This window comes from Pagrus pagrus, assembly GCF_965226575.1.
Source record: "Pagrus pagrus genome assembly, chromosome: 12".
Lineage (NCBI taxonomy): Eukaryota > Metazoa > Chordata > Actinopteri > Spariformes > Sparidae > Pagrus > Pagrus pagrus.
The window spans coordinates 19,697,021-19,718,057 of NC_140196.1; the positions used below are offsets into that span (position 1 = coordinate 19,697,021).

General features: G+C 40.9%; 1 protein-coding gene and 1 long non-coding RNA gene across 2 annotated transcripts; both read right to left on the reverse strand.

Annotated features, from left to right (window-relative positions):
- Positions 1 to 7,534: 7,534 nt before the first annotated feature.
- Positions 7,535 to 12,526, reverse strand: LOC311266103. Its single transcript, XR_014623659.1, has 5 exons — positions 12,439 to 12,526; positions 10,272 to 10,372; positions 9,953 to 10,123; positions 8,880 to 9,016; positions 7,535 to 8,089 (listed from the first exon to the last, which is right to left on the reverse strand). It is a non-coding gene; the product is annotated as an uncharacterized lncRNA (long non-coding RNA).
- A 57-nt stretch (positions 12,527 to 12,583) lies between these two features.
- Positions 12,584 to 16,521, reverse strand: LOC311266069 (sodium- and chloride-dependent GABA transporter 2-like; the record flags this gene model as incomplete). The annotated part of the gene is made up of 11 exons (XM_084368253.1): positions 16,160 to 16,521; positions 15,901 to 16,035; positions 15,626 to 15,766; positions 15,370 to 15,454; positions 15,160 to 15,292; positions 14,892 to 15,026; positions 13,904 to 14,007; positions 13,681 to 13,805; positions 12,897 to 13,009; positions 12,659 to 12,796; positions 12,584 to 12,604 (listed from the first exon to the last, which is right to left on the reverse strand). The coding sequence occupies exons 1-11, from the start codon at positions 16,383 to 16,385 to the stop codon at positions 12,584 to 12,586; spliced, it is 1,356 nt and encodes a 451-aa protein (XP_084224379.1). The 5' UTR covers positions 16,386 to 16,521.
- Positions 16,522 to 21,037: the final 4,516 nt, after the last annotated feature.

Consider the following 21,037-nt stretch of genomic DNA (forward strand, 5'->3'; position numbering starts at 1 on the left):
ATGTTGAGTTATCACTATCTGCTGCATGAAGGAGCCTTTCCATAACTTCCTGAATGTGTGGATTAGGTCAGCCTATATATGACCAGAATAAGTGTGTCAGATTGTTAACACGCTGCTTGAATTAGAGACTCTTGAACCATAGGTATTTAATTTTCTTTGACCCATTGACATCTGTTAAATTTTATATTCATTACAAGTTATTTGACTCAAGACTCATCTTTCCTACGAGCGAAATGTAGAATCCTCAAATTAATAAGCTAATGAGCTAATGCTAATTCTGGGGCCAAACAGAGTTTTCCACACTACCTCGCAATCAAAAATCAGTCACTGAAGATCTTTCTCTTCTGATAAAAAAATGTCTTCCCCAAAACTACATAGTACTACTCCTTTAAAACCGTTTAGAACGTATTCTCTTTGTACTTTTGCCCAGTAGTCTACCCACTACTGTGTTTGATCATAGATTTTCAAATAGATTGACACATTGTGGTACTGTGGAAAAGAACATCTTTATTTGGGCCGGATGAGTTCAGATTTCCATCCACGTTTTCTTAAAAATAAATGCTCTCAAACAATCCCCAGAGTTAAATGATGATTGTCAAGAAGAATGTGCAACAAAAGTAGGGTTCCAAGAATCAACTAAACTTATGAAAAGACATCAATCACATTTATGCTCAACCTTATCTCCTTTCAAGTTCCTCCTAACTTTGGACACCATTATGTCATCCTTCATGTACTCAGTACCATAACATCATGCTGTACACAATATTAACTTATCAACATGGGAGCTAACCCTTATCTCCTTTGTATACCAGTTACCATTGGCACCATTACCTTCCTTTTTTCATGGTTAAACACCCGTATTTCCATAATATCCCCTTATCGGTCACTTTCCAACAAAGTCATCCTGACCTTTAACAAACACTTTTTTGCACAGTTATTTCTTGCTGTCTACTAGCAGTAATACAAAGGAATGACTACACTTGACTATTTACGATTCATACATTGATTGGGATTAAATTTAAGACATCAATTTGGGCTTGGGGAAATTGTCATTAGTATTCCCAATTATCAATTTTTGGGGGGATTTCATGGATTAATTGATTGATCTAGAGCAGGTTAATCGCAATGAAAATAACTGTTAGCTGCATCCCTACAGAGACCAGGAAAACAAGTGGTACTGTAGGATCTAGATGCAGATCACAGAGACGCAGCTGGTGCAGTTCAATCATTTTAATGCAAGAATTCTCAATACAAAAGGCTTACGGTAAAGATGAGGCAGGCAGAGGTCCAAGCTGTCCAATAAAGCAGACAAATCTGTCAGGAGCAGGCAGTAAATCAGAGTCCAATGAAACCAGGCAAAGTTCAGGGAAACTACACAAATCTGAGAAAATACACTATGAAAAGGCCAGAACACTAGACACTCAAGGTACTTCGACGAAATGGCACGGAGAAAGGAGAACACACTGACTAAATACACTAGCCAGGGAATCTGATGATTGATAGGGGAAACTCATCGATGTGGGGCAGACTAGCCGTGGGAAACACAAAGGCAGCATGTGAAGATGTTTACCAATGAAGACAGGAAACAAAGCAAGAGTGACATGAAAAAAAGTATAGATGAGGGGGAGGGGCTAAAGGAGCAAAAGGTGACAGCCTAGATGCTGACGACGAAGGCAGAGGTGTCAGCTAGGCTGCTGACTAAGATCCAGGGCCATGCAATGTCTGGGCCCTGACAGGGAAGCACAAACAGGTGCAAACAAACAAGAATTCATTTTTAGCAGTTGCTGGAAAAATCACCGTCTGAGCAATGTTTGAAAATGTATCTTTCTGTGCTTCAAAAATGGAGGAGGGAAGTTTGTGATCATCACAGATGGAGACAATATGGACAGGAATACTTAACTGGCTGTGGTATCACACTCAAATATGTTAATGAAGTTCTACATAATAAAAATAAATATCTTCCGTCTATGCCAGGGCTATTCAATTACAAATTCAACTGGGACAGATGTTAAAACCAGGAAAACATTTTCTGCTGCCTATTTAAAACCAGAGCACTTGCCTACTTGTGACTGTCAATAGCGAGGCGTTTGCCACAGAAACTTGAAGATGGGTACCAGTGATGTTTTGGGTGGTTTTAATGACCCAATGTCAAGCCTTCCTGTCCTGGGAACGAACCATGCCAGTTTGTGATGTTTACATAAATCTGTAAAACTTGACCAGAATGTTGCTCCAGAATTTAGCCTTCCTAAGTTTCCCGAGGAAGTAGAGCCTTTTCTGTGCTTTTTAAACCAGGGTGGTGATGTGTGATGACCTACATAGGTTCTCAGTGATGGTAATTCCAAGGAACCTATAACCTGCTACACCTGAGCTCCACTGATGTACAGTAGACAGGGGTGTGTGTCTTTGCCTCAATCAGCTCCTTGGTTTTGCTGACAGTGAGCAGTAGATTGTTCTCTGTGCACCACACTGCAAGACTGTTGATTATTCTCCCGAAATGAACTCTCATCATTGTTTGGTTATTATCATTTATTGTTATTTGATTGATTGCGAGACATTCATGGGTCCCAAAAAACTCAAGCAAATAGGAGTTCTAACTGTAAGCATGCAGCCTATGTTCACACATTCACACTCCAAAAGTAACAAATCACGCAATTTCTCAAAGTCATCAACCCCTTTTGAGCGACACCAGCGGTCAAAGAGAGTTTCCTTCTCACGGCCAAATTCAACATAAGTCTGACTATCAGTCTTCCTAAAACAGTGGAATTTCTGGCGGTATGCCTCAGGCACCAATTCATAAGCCCTAAGCACCGTAGTTTTAACCATCTCATAGTCTAAACTTAGGCCTTACCTGTAAACACACACTGGAGAAGCAAAGACCAGACACTTTCAGGCGCGACACACTCAAACAAAACAAAGTATCCATCTACGTCCCTCTCAAAAAAAGGAGGAACAAGACGAATACACTTGTTCACATCAAAGTAATGAGAAGGAGAGTCAGAGAGTAACTGAGGAAGACTGCTTCAGTTCAAGCTCCTTCAAGCAAAGCTGCTATTTAGGTTCTTCCTCCTCAGTAGTAGCCTCAGTAATGTGTGGAAGAACCATACACAGCCACATCAGCCTGATGCCTCATGCTCGTCACGGGGTCATGCCTATGTTCCCACAGCCCAATGGTCCCACAGCCCTATGTTCCCAAACTTCTAAGAATTTTGGGTTAGGGAAGGGGAAGAAGTTAGGGTTACAGAAAGGGAAGGGTTGGGTTTAGGGAAGGGGAAGAGGTTAGGGTTAGGGAAGAGGAAGTGGTTAGGGTTAGGGAAGGGGACGAGGTTAGGGTTAGGGAAGGGGAAGAGGTTAGGGTTAGGGAAGAGGAAGTGGTTAGGGAAGGGGAAGAGGTTAGGGTTAGGGAAGAGGAAGTGGTTAGGGTAGGAATATAGGGCTGAGGGAACATAGGCATGCTCCCCTGGTCACCAGCCTGGTCACACATAGAGCGGCGTTTCTCAGCGACTACAAACAGAATTTGGGAGTGGAGAGGATAGAATGGCCTGCCAGCAGTCCTGACCTCGACCCCATTGAACACTTGTGGGATCAGCTTGGGCATGCTGTTCGTGCTAGTGACCAACACAACCACGTTGGCTGACTTGCGAAAAATGCTGGTTGAAGAATGGGATGCCATCGCACAGCAGTGTGTGACCAGGCTGGTGTATGGTTCTTAATAAATTGTTAAATTGCCAATGTGCCAACCCACTGGCCCCGCCCCCTTCGCGTATGCATAATATGCTTCTCATTAATGAGTACCTAACCAGTGATGACATGTTCAGCCGCATGTCATCATTCAACCGCTGGCTGTCGAGGTGGTGTCCAGCAAACGATGTGGGCTTTGTTGATAATTGGCGGACTTTCTGGGGAAAACCTGGTCTCATTAGGAGAGACGGCATCCATCCCACTTTGGACGGAGCGGCTCTCATAACTAGAAATTTAACCCATTTCATTAGCCAACAACCAGCCTGACAACCCAGAGTTGAGACCAGGAGGCAGAGCTGCAGTCTTACACGCTTCTCTGAGCTTCCATTAGATCAGTTGCACACCCAAAACTTCATTGAGACTGTGTCTGCCCACCGACCACCTAAATAATTAAATTAATCAAATCAAAAGTCCACAGAAGAGGAGTTGTGCATGAAAATCTAATAAAAATTAACAGCAACTCTGCAATCTCAAAACAAGACAAGAGAATTAAATGCGGACTCCTAAATATCAGATCCCTGTCATCGAAAGCTGTATTAGTAAATGACTTAATTTCAGACTGTAATATTGATTTATTCTGTCTTACTGAAACTTGGCTGCATCCTGAAGAATATGTCAGCCTGAATGAATCCACTCCACCCAGTCACATTAATACTCACATTCCTCGAGGCTCCGGCCGAGGAGGTGGTGTTGCAGCTATTTATGACTTAAGTCTGTCAATCATTCCTAAACCTAAATTAAATTATGACTCATTTGAAAGCCTTGTTCTGAGTCTTTCACATCCAACGTGGAAAACTTTACAGCCAGTTCTATTTGTTGTAGTGCATCGAGCACCTGGTCCTTACTCAGAATTTTTATCTGAATTCTCTGAGTTTTTATCAAGTCTAGTCCTCAAATCAGATAAAGTAATTATTGTAGGTGATTTTAATATTCATGTGGATGTCATTAATGATAGCCTTAGTACTGCATTTATCTCATTATTAGACTCTATTGGCTTCTCTCAGTGTGTACATAAACCAACTCACTGTTTTGACCACACCCTTGATCTTGTTCTAGCTTATGGTATCGAGATTGAAAATCTAACAGTTTCTCCACAGAATCCTCTTTTATCAGACCATCACTTAATAACTTTTGAAGTTCTATTACTGGACTACACACCATTAGGCAAAAACTCCTTCACTAGATGTCTATCTGATAGTGCTGTAGCTAAATTTAAGGAAATTATACCGCTGGCACTAAATTCAATGCCATGTCTTAATATAATAGAGGACTCCTCCGCTAACCTCAGTTCCTCACAAATCGATCATCTTGTTGATAGCACTGCAGGCTCATTGCGAACAACACTGGACTCTATTGCCCCCCTGAAAAGGAAACCTATAAAACACAGGAGGTTAGCACCCTGGTATAACTCGGATACCCGCAAATTGAAGCAAACATCACGGAAATTTGAAAGGAAATGGCGTTCCACCAACTTGGAAGAATCCCGCTTAGCCTGGAAAGATAGCCTTAAAATATATAGGAAGGCCCTCCGCAATGCCAGAGCAAGCTATTACTCGTCATTAATAGAGGAAAACAAAAACAACACCAGGTTTCTTTTCAGCACTGTAGCCAGGCTCACAGAAAGTCACAGCTCTACTGAACCATGTATTCCTACAACGCTCAGTAGTAATGACTTCATGAGCTTCTTTAATGATAACATTTTAACTATTAGAGACAAAATCCATCATCGCTTGCCCTCAACTGGCACTATTGTATCTTTAAACACAGGAACCTCAGAAACAGTTGTAAATTCTGACTTATATTTAGACTGCTTCTCTCCCATCGACCTCCACCAACTAACTTTGATGGTTTCTTCATCTAGACCAACAACTTGTCTCCTAGACCCCATCCCAACTAGGTTGCTGAAAGAAACTTTACCTTTAATTAGCACATCTCTACTAGAAATGATCAACCTGTCTCTATTAACAGGATACGTACCACAATCCTTTAAACTAGCTGTAATTAGACAGCTTCTTAAAAAGCCTAATCTTGATCCAGAAGCTTTAGCCAACTATAGACCTATATCCAACCTCCCTTTCCTCTCCAAGATCCTTGAGAAAGCAGTCGCCAACCAGCTATGTGACTTTCTTCAAAAAAATAGTTTATATGAGGATTTTCAATCAGGTTTTAGAGCACATCATAGCACAGAGACGGCACTGGTGAAAGTTACAAATTACCTCCTAATCGCTTCTGACAAAGGACTTGTCTCTGTCCTGGTCTTACTAGATCTTAGTGCTGCATTTGATACCATTGATCATCACATTCTACTACAGAGACTGGAACACTTAATTGGCATTAAAGGACCCGCATTAAACTGGTTTAAGTCCTATTTATTGGATCGATTTCAGTTTGTACATGTTAATGATGAGTCATCCCTGTATACCAAGGTTAGTCATGGTGTTCCTCAAGGCTCCGTGCTTGGACCCATACTATTCACCTCATATATGCTCCGTCTAGGAAATATAATTCGGAAACACTCCATAAACTTTCATTGTTATGCAGATGATACACAGTTATACCTATCAATAAAGCCAAATGAAACTAATCAGCTTACTAAACTCCATGCATGTCTCAAGGACATTAAGACCTGGATGACCTGCAATTTTCTGCTGTTAAACTCAGATAAAACCGAAGTTATAGTACTTGGTCCTAAACACCTTAGAGATGCATTATCTAATGATATAGCGAGTTTGGATGGCATTAACTTGGCCTCCAGCACCACCGTCAGGAATCTGGGAGTTATCTTTGATCAAGATATGTCCTTCAACTCCCACATAAAACAAATTTCAAGGTCTGCATTTTTTCATCTACGTAACATTGCAAAAATCAGGCCCATCCTGTCTCAAAAAGACGCAGAAAAGCTAGTCCATGCATTTGTTACTTCCAGGCTGGACTATTGTTATTCTCTATTATCAGGCTGCCCTAACAAGTCTCTAAAGAGTCTCCAGCTGGTCCAGAATGCTGCAGCACGTGTACTGACAGGAACTAAGAAAAGAGATCATATTACTCCTGTATTGGCCTCTCTGCACTGGCTCCCTGTAAAATCAAGAATAGAGTTTAAAATCCTTCTCCTAACTTACAAAGCTGTTAATGGTCAGGCACCATCATATCTCCAGGAGCTCATACTACCCTATCACCCAACTAGAGCATTACGCTCCCAGAACGCAGGATTACTTGTAGTTCCTAAAGTCTCCAAAAGTAGAATGGGAGCCAGAGCCTTCAGCTATCATTATGCCTGTATACATGCCCCATCTCTGCATGTCACTGACTAACTTCTTCCCCGGAGTCCTTGTGCTTTCTAGTCCTACAGGCTCCCATGGATCCTGGCCGCGCCCGGGTCGTGGATCGTGGATGCGCCCACTGCTATGGCCCTGCCTGATCGTGGATGCGCCTACTGCTATGGCCCTGCCTGATCGTGGATGCGCCTACTGCTATGACCCTGCCAGATCGTGGATGCGCCTACTGCCATGACCCTGCCTGACACCCACCACTACTGTCGCTAATATTAGTCACATCTGTTACATACGTTCCACTACTATTATTGTAATGCATTACTACATACTATCCTTACCATTAATCACTACTACTGTTATCACTAGTAATCACATTTCCATGTGCATTTCATTATTATTGCTGTAATACATCTTTATGTACTTTCACTCCTGTCAACCATCGCTTATAATTGAATACATTGTGATCTCGTTGATCTGCTCTGTACATGCGACATCTATTGCACGTCTGTCCGTCCTGGGAGAGGGATCCCTCCTCTGTGGCTCTCCCTGAGGTTTCTTCCGCATTTTTTTCCCTGTTAAAAGGGCCTCTTTTTTTGGGGCAAGTTTTTCCTCACTCGAATCGAGGGTCGAAGGACAGAGGGTGTCGTCTCTGTGCAGATTGTAAAGCCCTCTGAGGCAAACTGTGATTTGTGAATTTGGGCTATACAAATAAAATTTGATTTGATTTTGATTTACATACCATGCTTCTATCTGATATTTAACATTAGGTACTTTTTATTAACAGTAATTAAATAATGAAGATGAGATGAAAACAAGAAACGCATCGCCTGCCAGCTAATTTTGACTGTCCGTCAATGCCCCCCAAACCCTTATCATGGCCACCCAAAGATTATCAGTGACCCCTTCTGGCCCCCTTGATTAAAAACAAAATGGGGGTGGCCCTGCTGATAATCTGTTATGCTGTATACACAATAAATACAGAAACAGAGTTACACAATTTCACACATGTTGTGACACTTTGCTGAATCCAGGCGAGCACTGCACTAATGAGGTCTTCTGGGGTGCAAAACAACGTGATTCTGTGAGGATGAGAAGAAGAAAAAAAGCAATTATTACTATATTATACTGTAATTGCCTTTTGTGTTTCAGTGTGAAAAATATTCAGAAATTACTAGTTGCAGGGGACTGAACAATATTGAGTCATGCACAGCATATAGCGACAGAAAACATGAGTTGGGTCTGTTGTCAGGTCTTTTGGTCTAATCATCACAAGGCCAGTCAGTAGGCAAACTTAAAGAGACTTGTAGAGCTGTAACTTAACATTATTTACTTTGAATCTGAGACCTTTTAAAATATCTACATATTATTGATTTGTGTTCATTCATAAATGATGGCTTCAAGCTCTATTAACTGCTTGTTGTGATTTCAGCATTGCAGCTCATGTAGAGTGCAGTATGTGTATCATTTGTAACATCCTATAATATATCTGTCCGACAGAACTACTGTATTAAAAACATTATTGAACTTTTATAAAGTGTCAAAGTAAATATCATGTGGGTTAATTCATTCTGGCCTCTCTTCACTAGCTTCGTCTTGAAGCATCAGTGAGAGTATACTGCAAGTCAATATATGGCCGTGCATTATCATGTCTGTGTATCATTTGATCATCCTTTATGGATCACCTCAGAGGTGCAGGATGCTGGTTATGTTACTGACCCAATGTACTGCTATTATGAATTCTACCAGAACCTATGTTTGAGTGTACTGAGAAGATCATTAATGTCCTTAAACGCCAAAGTTAAATTACATCAGTAATGGACCATTCAACTTTGAGCATCTATGCACTGATGTCTCTATTACGTGACTCACCTTCAGACCTGTCAGTTTTTTGTTTTTTCAGTTAAAGCACACAGTTCTGCTTGTGATAGAGGTGTTTCTGGGTCAAGGGTCTTCTTTGGTGATGCATCATGCAGGTTGGCTGCTGGAGTACACAAAGTTTTCAGTCTCTATAAACAAGAAATGGGACAAAAATTAGGTTGGAAAAACAATGGACGTCATTATTTCCAGGGGAGCGGCCTCACTGATTACTGTAAGAAACACAACTTTATGACTTCATTCACTGATTTTGTTGAAACTGGATCATATTTCAAGGAGTTTCCTGATGTACTTCCTTACTCAACTAACCTATAGACCCTTTTTCTGTTTGTACACAATGATGACGTAGAACGTATGCGTGCGCATTTAGGCAACGGAAGTATGGTGGAGATAAACAGCTTGTCAAGCTATGCAGGGGGATTATCAACTAAAGATCATGGATGCTTATGAATACGTTGTCTGTGGTCATGTACAGAACATCAAATACCATGACATAGACTCAGAGTTTTGTGTTTTGAGATCAGAAATTCTCCCTAGTCAAAGACAAGGACACAAGACAACGATTTATGAGGCTTGGGTTATAATCAACCAACGAGAAAACTCAGAGCTCTATGATATACGTAGTTGTTATGCAAAGATGAATTATGCTTCTGTGTTACTGTCCTGGAAGCTGGAATGTCCTGGAAGCGATTCGTACAACCGTATACGCAACAACCAGACATGTTGATGCTGGCAACAGTTTGTAAATGCTTGATAACCAGTTGCTACCTCGTCTTTGTCAGTCAGAACAGCTGGAAAACAACACCACTTCCGTTGCCAATATGCATGCGCATATATTATGACGTTGGCTGAAAAAGGATCTATAACTGCCTGTGATCTGGTGCCCCTATGCTTGAAAAAAAGCTGCCTTCTTAGATTCCCCTATGATCGATAAAAAACTTGACCAAGTGTCCTCTAGTGTGAAATGAATCACAACTTTCTGTGCGCTGGTGCCCCACCGCATACAGCTGGTGCCCTTTTTGTTTTATATTTTTGCCCTTGAGTCCACCACTGTCCCATAGACTGACCTGTCTCACTGTTCCTGGAGTTACTGCGATGCTATAGAGAATCCACAGTGGAGTCGGGAAAACTGAAGAGAGAGCAAGAACTATTCCAGTGGCATAGCCCCATCCGGGGTACTGGTAGGTGTTGTTGTATGTCAGAGGGGTGAACTTGACCAGTGAGAAAAGCAATATTCCCTGTTAATGAAAGAAGAGACATACAGGGAACATTTAATGAACAGCATACATTTTTAGTCACCACAGATATTTTTTGTCTTCTTGTCCCATTTTCAGCTGAATGTCCATCTTGACTTTGTCTCCTGAACTTCCCCATAAATTTACTTACAGTACAAGCCAGTGGTGTGAGGAACCTCCAGCAATATTTCATATAAGGCGAAGGGTAGTAGCCAATCATTTCCTTTATCTTCTTGTAATAATGATCAGCACCTTGCAGACGGAACACAAAATTAGCTTTAAAGCATGTGATCAAACATGGAGAAAACATTATATTTTGAGTCCTAGGTGCTATATAGTAAGCAACTGGACGTGTTTCAGTTTGTTGAAGACATTTCATCCAAGAGTCTTCCTCGGGTCTAACTAACTGGAGGAGAGTTGCAGGCTTTTAATTTGTGAGGGAGTGTCCTTACAAAGTCATTAAGGACACTGCAAGCTCTGAGTTTCAGAGTCGTTAGGGCCACTTGTGGGTCGTTGATGCAACCGGCCTTCATGTGGGTTGCTAGGGCAAGGTGAGCCCATGTGTGAGTGGTTGTTAAGGTGTCTGGGGAATAAACTCAGTACAGCATTGTAGGTGGGTGATAAGTAATGTCGTAGGCCACCTCCTCTGTTCAAAGACGGTCGTCCCAGTTTGACATTACTCTGCTTATGCCTGGGTGTTTTGTCCTTAGGATGGACAAGTTTCTGCCTCAGCGTGTTGGTAGGATTGAAGTGAAGTGAACCGGGATATTATGTAAATTGACGATCCTCCTGCCTGAGTTTCTCAGAGCTTCCTGCGACATAAGGAATGATGATGTTGTTAAATTTTCCGTCTCTTCCTCTGTCTGCACGAGCTTGTGCCCCACTGGAGCACAAGCTGTGTATGGAGAGAATTTTGTTCCTTTATTATTCAATCAAATAGAATAGATTTGAAACCGCAAAAGAGAGTAAGTGGCAATCAATTTTTTTTTTTTTTATATCAAAACAGAACAGGTTGCAATTGAAAAAAAAAAATGAGAGCATATTTCTTCAACTTTAAATCAAAACTCGAAACCATTTTGCTTATGTTTTGCTTGCGAATTCAACTGCACTTGATGGGCGGGGCCTACGCTGGTGGATGAGAGAAGAGTTTCTATCTACATCGATACTTACAATTACACCCCCGTTACAGTGGGCTGTTATAACTGACGCTCACAACTACAACTCCGAGTTGTTTGAACTACAGAAGTCTGTTTACAATCATCTTAATGAATAATGCGACAAGGACGAAGCATGTACACTGCATTGTTTGTTTATTCAGAACGGAATGGATCGCTAATTAATAAAGTAATGATAAAAAAAAAAACATAGCCTACACAAATGCTTTTATCAAGGGCCCTGCCCGGCCCGGCCCGGCCCGGCCCGGCCCGAGGATAGTGGTGGGAAATAATTCCGGGCTTGGGCTTGGGCAGAGAATCTAAACTGTACCTCCAAGCAGCACAAGGGGGAAGTGTGTGTAATGCGGAAGGCATAGCTGGCGTAGGCCCCGCCCATCAAGTGCAGTTGAATTCTTGAAAGCAAAGAGGACTGATTTATAAGCAAAGTGGTTTTGAGTTTTGATTGAAGTTGAAGAAATATGCTCTCTCATATTTTTTTTTCAATTGCAACCTGTTCTGTTTCAATCTCAAAAAAAAAAAAAATTGATTGCCACTTACTCTCTTTTGCTCTCAAATCTCTTTTTTGGTTTCAAATCTATTCTATTTGATTGAATAATAAAGGAACAAAATTCTCTCCATAGCTGTGGGTCATCAGAACCCTAAACCATCGGGCTGAGACCGTGCCCACAAAGTCAGAGGGGAAGGAGAAGGAACAGAAGCACATCAGGGGAGCACTTTAAAACTGTGGATACCCAAACTGGACCTTTGTCAAAACCTCTAAAAGATCCAGAGCAGACAGAGAGGAGGAGATGGAAAAACGTAACAACATCCAGTTGCCTACGATATATCACATTACCATGACCTGGATGACTGAGAACCTTCATCCACATTATAATTTGAGGTTATTTACGCTCACAACGGGAACCTTAAACCTTAAATACCTTAAGTCTTACCTAAATTGAAACAGTTATTAATTATAGTAGTTATAGTTGAAAGGGGTTCTGCTACTTTGGGTTCAACAAAGCCTAAATATACAGTGATACAGGTGACCTTTTTAATATACTATATTTTTGATTGCACATTTTTAAAAAGCACGTGTTAATTATGATTAATAAATAAAATTGTAATTTTATCATGCTTGAAACAAATGATTTTGCTGCTCACCAAATATCCATCCCACACAAATGGACTCCAAAATGGCACATAACATGATTGGCATTCCACTGCAAGCGTAGTAGTCGAACAGCAGAAAAACATAAAGTCCTCCCTAAAGCACATAACAGAAGAAAGGGCAGAAACATAGGCTTGGTCAAAGGGTTAAAGGCAAGACCTATTTGACACAGAGAAGGAGAGAAATGCAAAGGCTAAACAAATGAACTCTTACCTCAGACACCATAATCAGGCCAATACAAAAGGACACAACACAGATGAAGAGCAGAAGAAGTTTACGTCGATGACCAGTGAGAAAGAAGGATGGATACAGGTCTGATATGGACGTCACCAAGCCTTCCAGAACCACAAACTGTGGGTAAAAGATAAAATGGCTCCTGTTCACATTTGTTCAAAATCGATACTTACAATTTAGTCAACAAGCCAGTATGAGATCAATGGTGACACTTTACCTCACTGTCCACTCCAAGGAAGATTATCATAATGAAGAAGAAGGCAGCCCAGAGTTGAGGTAAAGGCATCATGGCCACTGCCCGAGGGTAGGCAATGAATGCCAGACCTGGACCTACAAGCAGATGGCAAACTAGGTTAGACATTGGTTTTCTTATACAGTAGATCATTATGTGCTTATGGGTAGGGTCATTTTGATAAAAGCATTAGACCAATGAGCTGCTGAGCTTGCGTTCCCAGTGTGGTCGGAAATTAAAACTGAAAACTCTTAATTCTCACCAAATGCAACCCAACTTGCTAACAAGTTTACCAAGTGAACTTAAATATGGTAATAACTGTAGCAAATTTATTCAATATGCCTAACCATCCATGCATTGTCACCTTTCAACCTATGTTGGTATTGACATATAGCATACTGTATGTGTTTTGCTAAGATATTGCCTTGTTTGATAGAAGGCATGCACTACATTAAACATGGTACAGTCCACCTGTTTTGCCAAATTCAAACTGTTTCATTACACTATACACACCAATTTGGGCTGTTGTTGCCTAATCTTTCAAACGGACTGGAATGATTGAAACTGGAATAGAGTGGTCCATTAACCCTCGATTTCAGGCACATCCATCTTTAAACATGTCCTTCATTCTGATCTCAACTGCACACTTGTAACAACTGTTACAACTGTAAAGTTTCATGACTGCATCCTGTACAGCTGTGACGCTATGGTGGAGACAAAATCTATCCAGAGACAGGCGAAATACTTCCCATCCCTCCCAATCCCATACCTGACTCAGCCACCGTTGAGATGTCGACACCCAGCTCATACGACATGAAGCCGAGTACAGAGAAGACTGCAAAGCCAGCAACAATGCTGGTTACACTGTTTAGTATGCACAAGGCAAACGTGTCTCTGGAATTAAAAAAGATTATTATGTGCTGTATCCTGCATCACACCAACAGGTAAAAGGCATAAAAAGTAAGTTCATAGAAAATAGTTGTTTTTCTTACTTGTAGCAGTTGTTGTTGTATTTGTTGTAACTTCCCAAAGCCGGCAAACAGCCTTCGCAGACAACATAGGAGAAAAATATCTGGCTCCCAGCATCCATCCACACCTAAAAACAGTTGAATGAGTTGTAATCGTTATATGCCTCTTCGTATTTTATTACCCACATGATATTTATACTTCTAATCAGTATATATGACACTATGTTTACTTGGCTCAGCAGTTCTGAATCGGTGTGTCTCAGATCTTAACGATGCGTCATGCGAAGATGAAAATAAAACATGTGACGTAAACCCATCCAAAGTAAGAGGAAGTCTCTAATGCACATGTTCTCAACTGGACTGTAGGACTGTAGCACACAGGCTCTATGGGCCCATGGGTTGCATTCTCTTTGTTCTTTGAAGAGCCAGCGTTGCTGGTCTCTCTTGGCCAGGGATGAGGTGTTCAGGGCCCAGGTCAGGTTGTTCGTGATATGCAACCCCAGGACCTTTGTGCTTTTGACTGCACAGTAGTGCCGTTGTTGTAGAGTGGAATGTGGTTGGGACAGTTCCTCTTAAAGTCAACAATGATCTCTTTCATAACTCTTTTGTAAGTCAGGCCCATCTTGTCCCGGAGATCATCTAACTTTGTATCATCCTTTATCTTTATGATGTGGTATGTTCTGATCTTGGTACATCAGTTGTGGGTCAGCAAGGAAAACAGCAGTGACCAGTGGACTCAAGACATAGGTGTGTTGTTGAGTGCCTCTTACTGTCAAAAATAGCTTGGGTAAGCAGGACAGTGAATGTAAGACTAGATTTTGGCTACACACATAACATGTGTCAATATGAACTACTTTTTGGTTTTGGTCTTGAATAATGAGCAATATTGAGTGGAGGATACTAACATCAGAGTCTGTCGAAGTCCTTAACTGTAAGTATGCAGTGTCAGCCAAATAAGTTCTGTAACTTTGATCAGTTATACATTTACTCATCACTCGCCCATATATCTCACCTGAGGATCCGCCAGGCGGGTCAAATCAGGAGAAAGGTAAAATCGTATTCCATCTGCAGCTCCTGGCAGTGTCAGACCACGGATCAGCAATACGATCAACATCATGTAAGGAAAGGTGGCTGTGAAGTAGACGACCTGAGAGAGAAGCACCAATATGTACTGCCTTCAGTAGTGTTCAATTTTGATATCAAGGTTTATGATTTTGCATGTCAAAACAACATCTTATGCAATCTGAAGTTTCATGAGCAGAATAAATGTATATGTGCACCTTTCCTGATGACTTCACACCTTTCCAGACACAGAAGTAACAAATGACCCAGCTGAGCACAAGACATCCAGCCAGGTCCCAGCGGATACTTCCCATCTCCTCAATCCCTCCAGACAATCCCAGGACTCTTCTCCTGTGTGCAGGAAGAAAATGATGTCAACATATATATTTTTATGACTTTAAAACAGTTTTAATCATATCAGTACTTACTGCCAGAACTCTTTAACTGAAGATGCTGCATTTTCATTTATTTGGCCATAAAATGAATCGTTTTGATGGTTATCAGTGCAGTTCTCTTACAGAGGAAGAATAAAAGGAAACAAGTTAGAGCAGCTAGAAATCTTTAGAATGTGTTACTATGTTGAGATTAGGACAAACTTAAACAAGTGCACCATTTTGTCGCTTTTTTTTAATACAGTACACGTTGTATATAATGTTATGGCACCAATGTAATGCAGATGTGTACCTGTGTTCCAGGTGTTGTTACAGCTGGCCCAGGGCAGTACAGTGTGGAAGGAGGAGAAGAGGTAGAGGAAGGCCCAGGCCAGGATGACAATATAATACATCCCCATGTAAAGTGATATCATTTGATTGCTGTAGCCTAAACCTATTTTAAAAAATTCAAAAAGGTTTGAACATTAGGAACATGCAGCATTAGATACTTATTTAAAAACAAGTAATATAAGACAGATTAGAAATACTTCTTGCACTGTGTTGAATGTGTAGCTAAATTATCAATACCTTGAAATAAAGGACATATTCTCCCCCAACATGTGATTCCACCCTGACCAGTTAACTGTCCCACTGATACCTCCAGAAAGAAGAGGGGGATCCCACAGGTGAGCAGGATCAAAACATAGGGGATCAAGAAAACCCCTGCAGGAAAGAATTTAGCAAAGTACAAAACACTAAATGTTAATGATTAAATACAATTCTTCCAGTCTGTTGTCATCAAAGCTTTTGTCGTACGACACAGGAAGACTTTCAATCACTTCCTTACCTCCTCCATTTTTGAAGCACAGATAGGGAAATCTCCAAACATTGCCCAGACCAACAATTTCTCCAATTATTGCCAAAATGAACTCCCTCTTGTTGGCCCACTGGCCTCTCTTACTACACTTTGCTGGAGCATCATTTTGATTGTTGTCATCATTCTTCTCTTCTGGATTACTTGCTGGCTCCATCAGGAGGTCTGCTGTGTTGAAATGTGATGACAATGATTTCATTCATAGTGAACTTGAAAGAAGAAGAAAAATCCAGAGAAATTTCCATCGAGCAGAGCTAAGTCTGCCCTGTAATTCAAATGTTACTTTTGTACTTGATGCATTCTTTCAGCCCTTATCCAACAACAACGAAGATAACAGCAACATGGATGTTTTAAGGAGAAACGGCAACTGCAGCAGCGAAGGACAAAAGAGGAGGCGGACCCAGGCTTAACAAAGTAGCTGAAAGTAAGATACACACGGACAGTCTATGACGTCTGACTTAATGTGTTCATTTTGTTCGGCTTTTTTCCCAAGGGCCCTGATGGCTGCAGTTATTGAGCCTCTTTTAAAATGATCTAATCTGGATGCCTGAGTAATTAACAAATACATGCCCATATAAAAGTTACATTTTCAAAGATCACTGAATTTTTATTATTATTGTATTTACCGTGGCCCTGTAAAGCACTTTACATTTCCTTGTGTCTGAATGGTGCAATAGAAATAAACTTACACGTTCCAGTGACCTTTCTACTGCATCATGTATGGAGGACACCAATTAGATTAAAAAGCCTACCGGCTTCCTCAACATGTGTCCACCATTTCTGAAACGCTAAACAGTTTACCAATTCAGATGCAAGGTTGCTGAACCCAATGCAGATTGTTCAGCATTTTGTGCATCAATTAATTGGTTAAGACCAAAACACTTTGGACCAAAATTGAGTCCTTCATTTTGAACGGGCTTAAGGTGCAAAATAATGTTTAGAATAATGTTTAAATGCTCTTATTAATTGCCTCTAAATTGCAACTGAGAAAGAGCAAATTTTTTCTGCACATTTTGAAGAAGAGGAGACAGCAAATGTGTACAGAATATATAGAGAATTAAAATATTCATGTCAACTTAAAGTCACTTGTTATTGTAAGTTGCAGACACAATATCACTACTCAATGCAACACAAAATACGTACCAGACACAGTTAAGCAAGAGATTTGTTACAGTGAAGGTGATATGTGTTTTAATTCCAAATTAACTTCTGATAAATGTCTAAATTCTCTCAGAGCTGAACAGATAATAGTGATTACTGAAACTCAGGCATCAGTGACTTCTGTAAGCTTTTATGGTGTATGTGCACACATAGATCTCTGACCTGGATCAACATTCCAGTCTTCCTAGCTTTGACAATGACAAGAGACACACTGACGCCTATGTTGATAGGGCAGAACATGTTATCTTCAAACAAAACATAGGAACATGCTGTGCAGCCAGTGATTGACAGGGCTGTACCAGTTACATTGAACCTGTTGAGTTATCACTATCTGCTGCATGAAGGAGCCTTTCCATAACTTCCTGAATGTGTGGATTAGGTCAGCCTATATATGACCAGAATAAGTGTGTCTGCTTGAATTAGAGACTCTTGAACCATAGGTATTTAATTTGCTTTAACCCATTGACGTCTGTTAAATTTTATATTCATTACAAGTTATTTGACTCAAGACTCATCTTTCCTACAAGCGAAATGTAGAATCCTCAAATTAAAAAACTAATGAGCTAATGCTAATTCTGAGGCCAAACAGAGTTTTCCACACAACCTCGCAATCAAAAATCAGTCACTGAAGATCTTTCTCTTCTGATTAAAAAATGTCTTCCCCAAAACTACATAGTACTCCTTTAAAACCTTTTAGAACGTATTTTCTTTTGCCCAGTAGTCTACCCACTACTGTGTTTGATCATAGATTTTCAAATAGATTGACACATTGTGGTACTGTGGAAAAGAACATCTTTATTTGGGCCGGATGAGTTCAGATTTCCATCCACGTTTTCTTAAAAATAAATGCTCTCAAACAATCCCCAGAGTTAAATGATGATTGTCAAGAAGAATGTGCAACAAAAGTAGGGTTCCAAGAATCAACTAAACTTATGAAAAGACATCAATCACATTTATGCTCAACCTTATCTCCTTTCAAGTTCCTTCTAACTTTGGACACCATTATGTCATTTATCACCTTTACCTGTATATACCAGTTACCGTTGGCGCCATTACCTTCCTTTTTTCATGGTTAAACACCCATATTTCCATAATATCCCCTTATCGGTCACGTTCCAACAAAGTCATCCTGACCTTTAACAAACACTTTTTTGCACAGTTATTTCTTGCTGTCTACTAGCAGTAATACAAAGGAATGACTAAACTTGACTATTTACAATTTATACATTGATTGGGATTAAATTTAAGACATCAATTTGGGCTTGGGGAAATTGTCATTAGTATTCCCAATTATCAATTTTTGGGGGGGGATTTCATGGATTAATTGATTGATCTAGAACAGATTAATCGCAATGAAAATAACTGTTAGCTGCATCCCTACAGAGACCAGGAAAACAAGTGGTAGGACCTAGATGCAGATCACAGAGACGCAGTTGGTGCAGTTCAATCATTTTAGTGCAAGAATTCTCTGTACAAAAGGCTTACGGTAAAGATGAGGCAGGCAGAGGTCCAAGCTGTCCAATAAAGCAGACAAATCTGTCAGGAGCAGGCAGTAAATCAGAGTCCAATGAAACCAGGCAAAGTTCAGGGAAACTACACAAATCTGGGAAAATACACTATGAAAAGGCCAGAACACTAGACACTCAAGGTACTTAGACGAAGTGGCACGGAGAAAGGAGAACACACTGACTAAATACACTAGCCAGGGAATCTGATGATTGATAGGGGAAACTCATCGATGTGGGGCAGACTAGCCATGGGAAACACAAAGGCAGCATGTGAAGATGTTTATCAATGAAGACAGGAAACAAAGCAAGCGTGACATGAAAAAAAGTATAGATGAGGGGGAGGGGCTAAAGGAGCTAAAGGTGACAGCCTAGATGCTGACGACGAAGGCAGAGGTGTCAGCTGAGCTGCTGACTAAGATCCAGGGCCATGCAATGTCTGGGCCCTGACAGGGAAGCACAAACGGGTGCAAACAAACAAGAATTCATTTTTAGCAGTTGCTGGAAAAATCACCGTCTGAGCAATGTTTGAAAATGTATCTTTCTGTGCTTCAGAAATGGAGGAGGGAAGTTTGTGATCATCACAGATGGAGACAATACGGACAGGAATACTTAACTGGCTGTGGTATCACACTCAAATATGTAAATGAAGTTCTACATAAAATATCTTCCATCTATGCCAGGGCTATTCAATTACAATCTCAACTGGGACAGATGTTAAAACCAGGAAAACATTTTCTGCCGCCTGTTTAAAACCAGAGCACTTGCCTACTTGTGACTGTCAATAGCGAGGCGTTTGCCACAGAAACTTGAAGATGGGTACCAGTGATGTTTTGGGTGGTTTTAATGACCCAATGTCAGGCCTTCCTGTCCTGGGAACGAACCATGCCAGTTTGTGATGTTTACATAAATCTGTAAAACTTGACCAGAATCTTGCTCCAGAATTTAGCCTTCCTAAGTTTCCCGAGGAAGTAGAGCCTTTTCTGTGCTTTTTAAACTAGGGTGGTGATGTGTGATGACCTACATAGGTTCTCAGTGATGGTAATTCCAAGGAACCTATAACCTGCTACACCTGAGCTCCACTGATGTACAGTAGACAGGGGTGTGTGTCTTTGCCTCAATCAGCTCCTTGGTTTTGCTGACGGTGAGCAGTAGATTGTTCTCTGTGCTCCACACTGCAAGACTGTTGATTATTCTCCCGAAATGAACTCTCATCGTTGTTTGGTTATTATTATTTATTGTTATTTGATTGATTGCGAGACATTCATGGGTCCCAAAACACTCAAGCAATTTGGTGTTCTAACTGTAAGCATGCAGCCTCACACATCAATGTGGCAGGTTAGCATGCTAATGCCATCATACACTAAAAGTAGAGCATGACACGGGAGTGGATTTTCACTCCCGTCCCAAGAGAAAAAATCCCATCCCATCCCAATCCCGGGCCGGAGTAAAGAAAAAATCCCATCCCGTCCCACTCCTGTAGAATGACTCCCGCTCCCACTCAAAATTACTCCCACTCCCATCCCACTCCGTTTTTTAGTGGCCGGCCCGGCCGGAAGTCAAAGCACTGATGGATGTGTAGTTCTAACGCAAGTCAAAATAGTTTTGGCTCACTGAAAGATGACTACAAAAATGGACGTGTCTGTCCTTTTGGTTGTTTAACACGGCGGAAAATCACCGTCTATTAATGGCGTTCCCGCTCCTGCCCGCTCCCGTTGATTTTTATTCCCATCCCGTCCCAATCACGGGATTAATAAAACTTTGACTCCCATCCCGCGGGAATCCCACGGGAATCACGTGACCCGCGGGAATTCCCGAAAAATGTCATGCTCTAACTCAAAGCACAGCTTAGACAGGTGAAAGCTGGAGAGTTTAAAATGAAGTATATCTATTATATGTTCTATTGAATGTATCTTTAGCATCTTGTTAAGGTTATGGAAAGATAAACTATTCGTAAGATAGTTGATTGTTGATCATTAAATACTGACTCTTTAGGGTGGTACTGTAGGTTGGGCCGGCCAGCAACCCAAAGTGTATTTGATGAGTTGGGAATGAGACAACAGTCAGATATCTCACAAACTGGACCTTTAAGCAGAGATGGCCAAAATACACATATTCTTTACTAAACTAGTACAGATACTTAAAAAAAGGACTCTGGTAAAAGTGGAAGTACTGATTCAAGTTC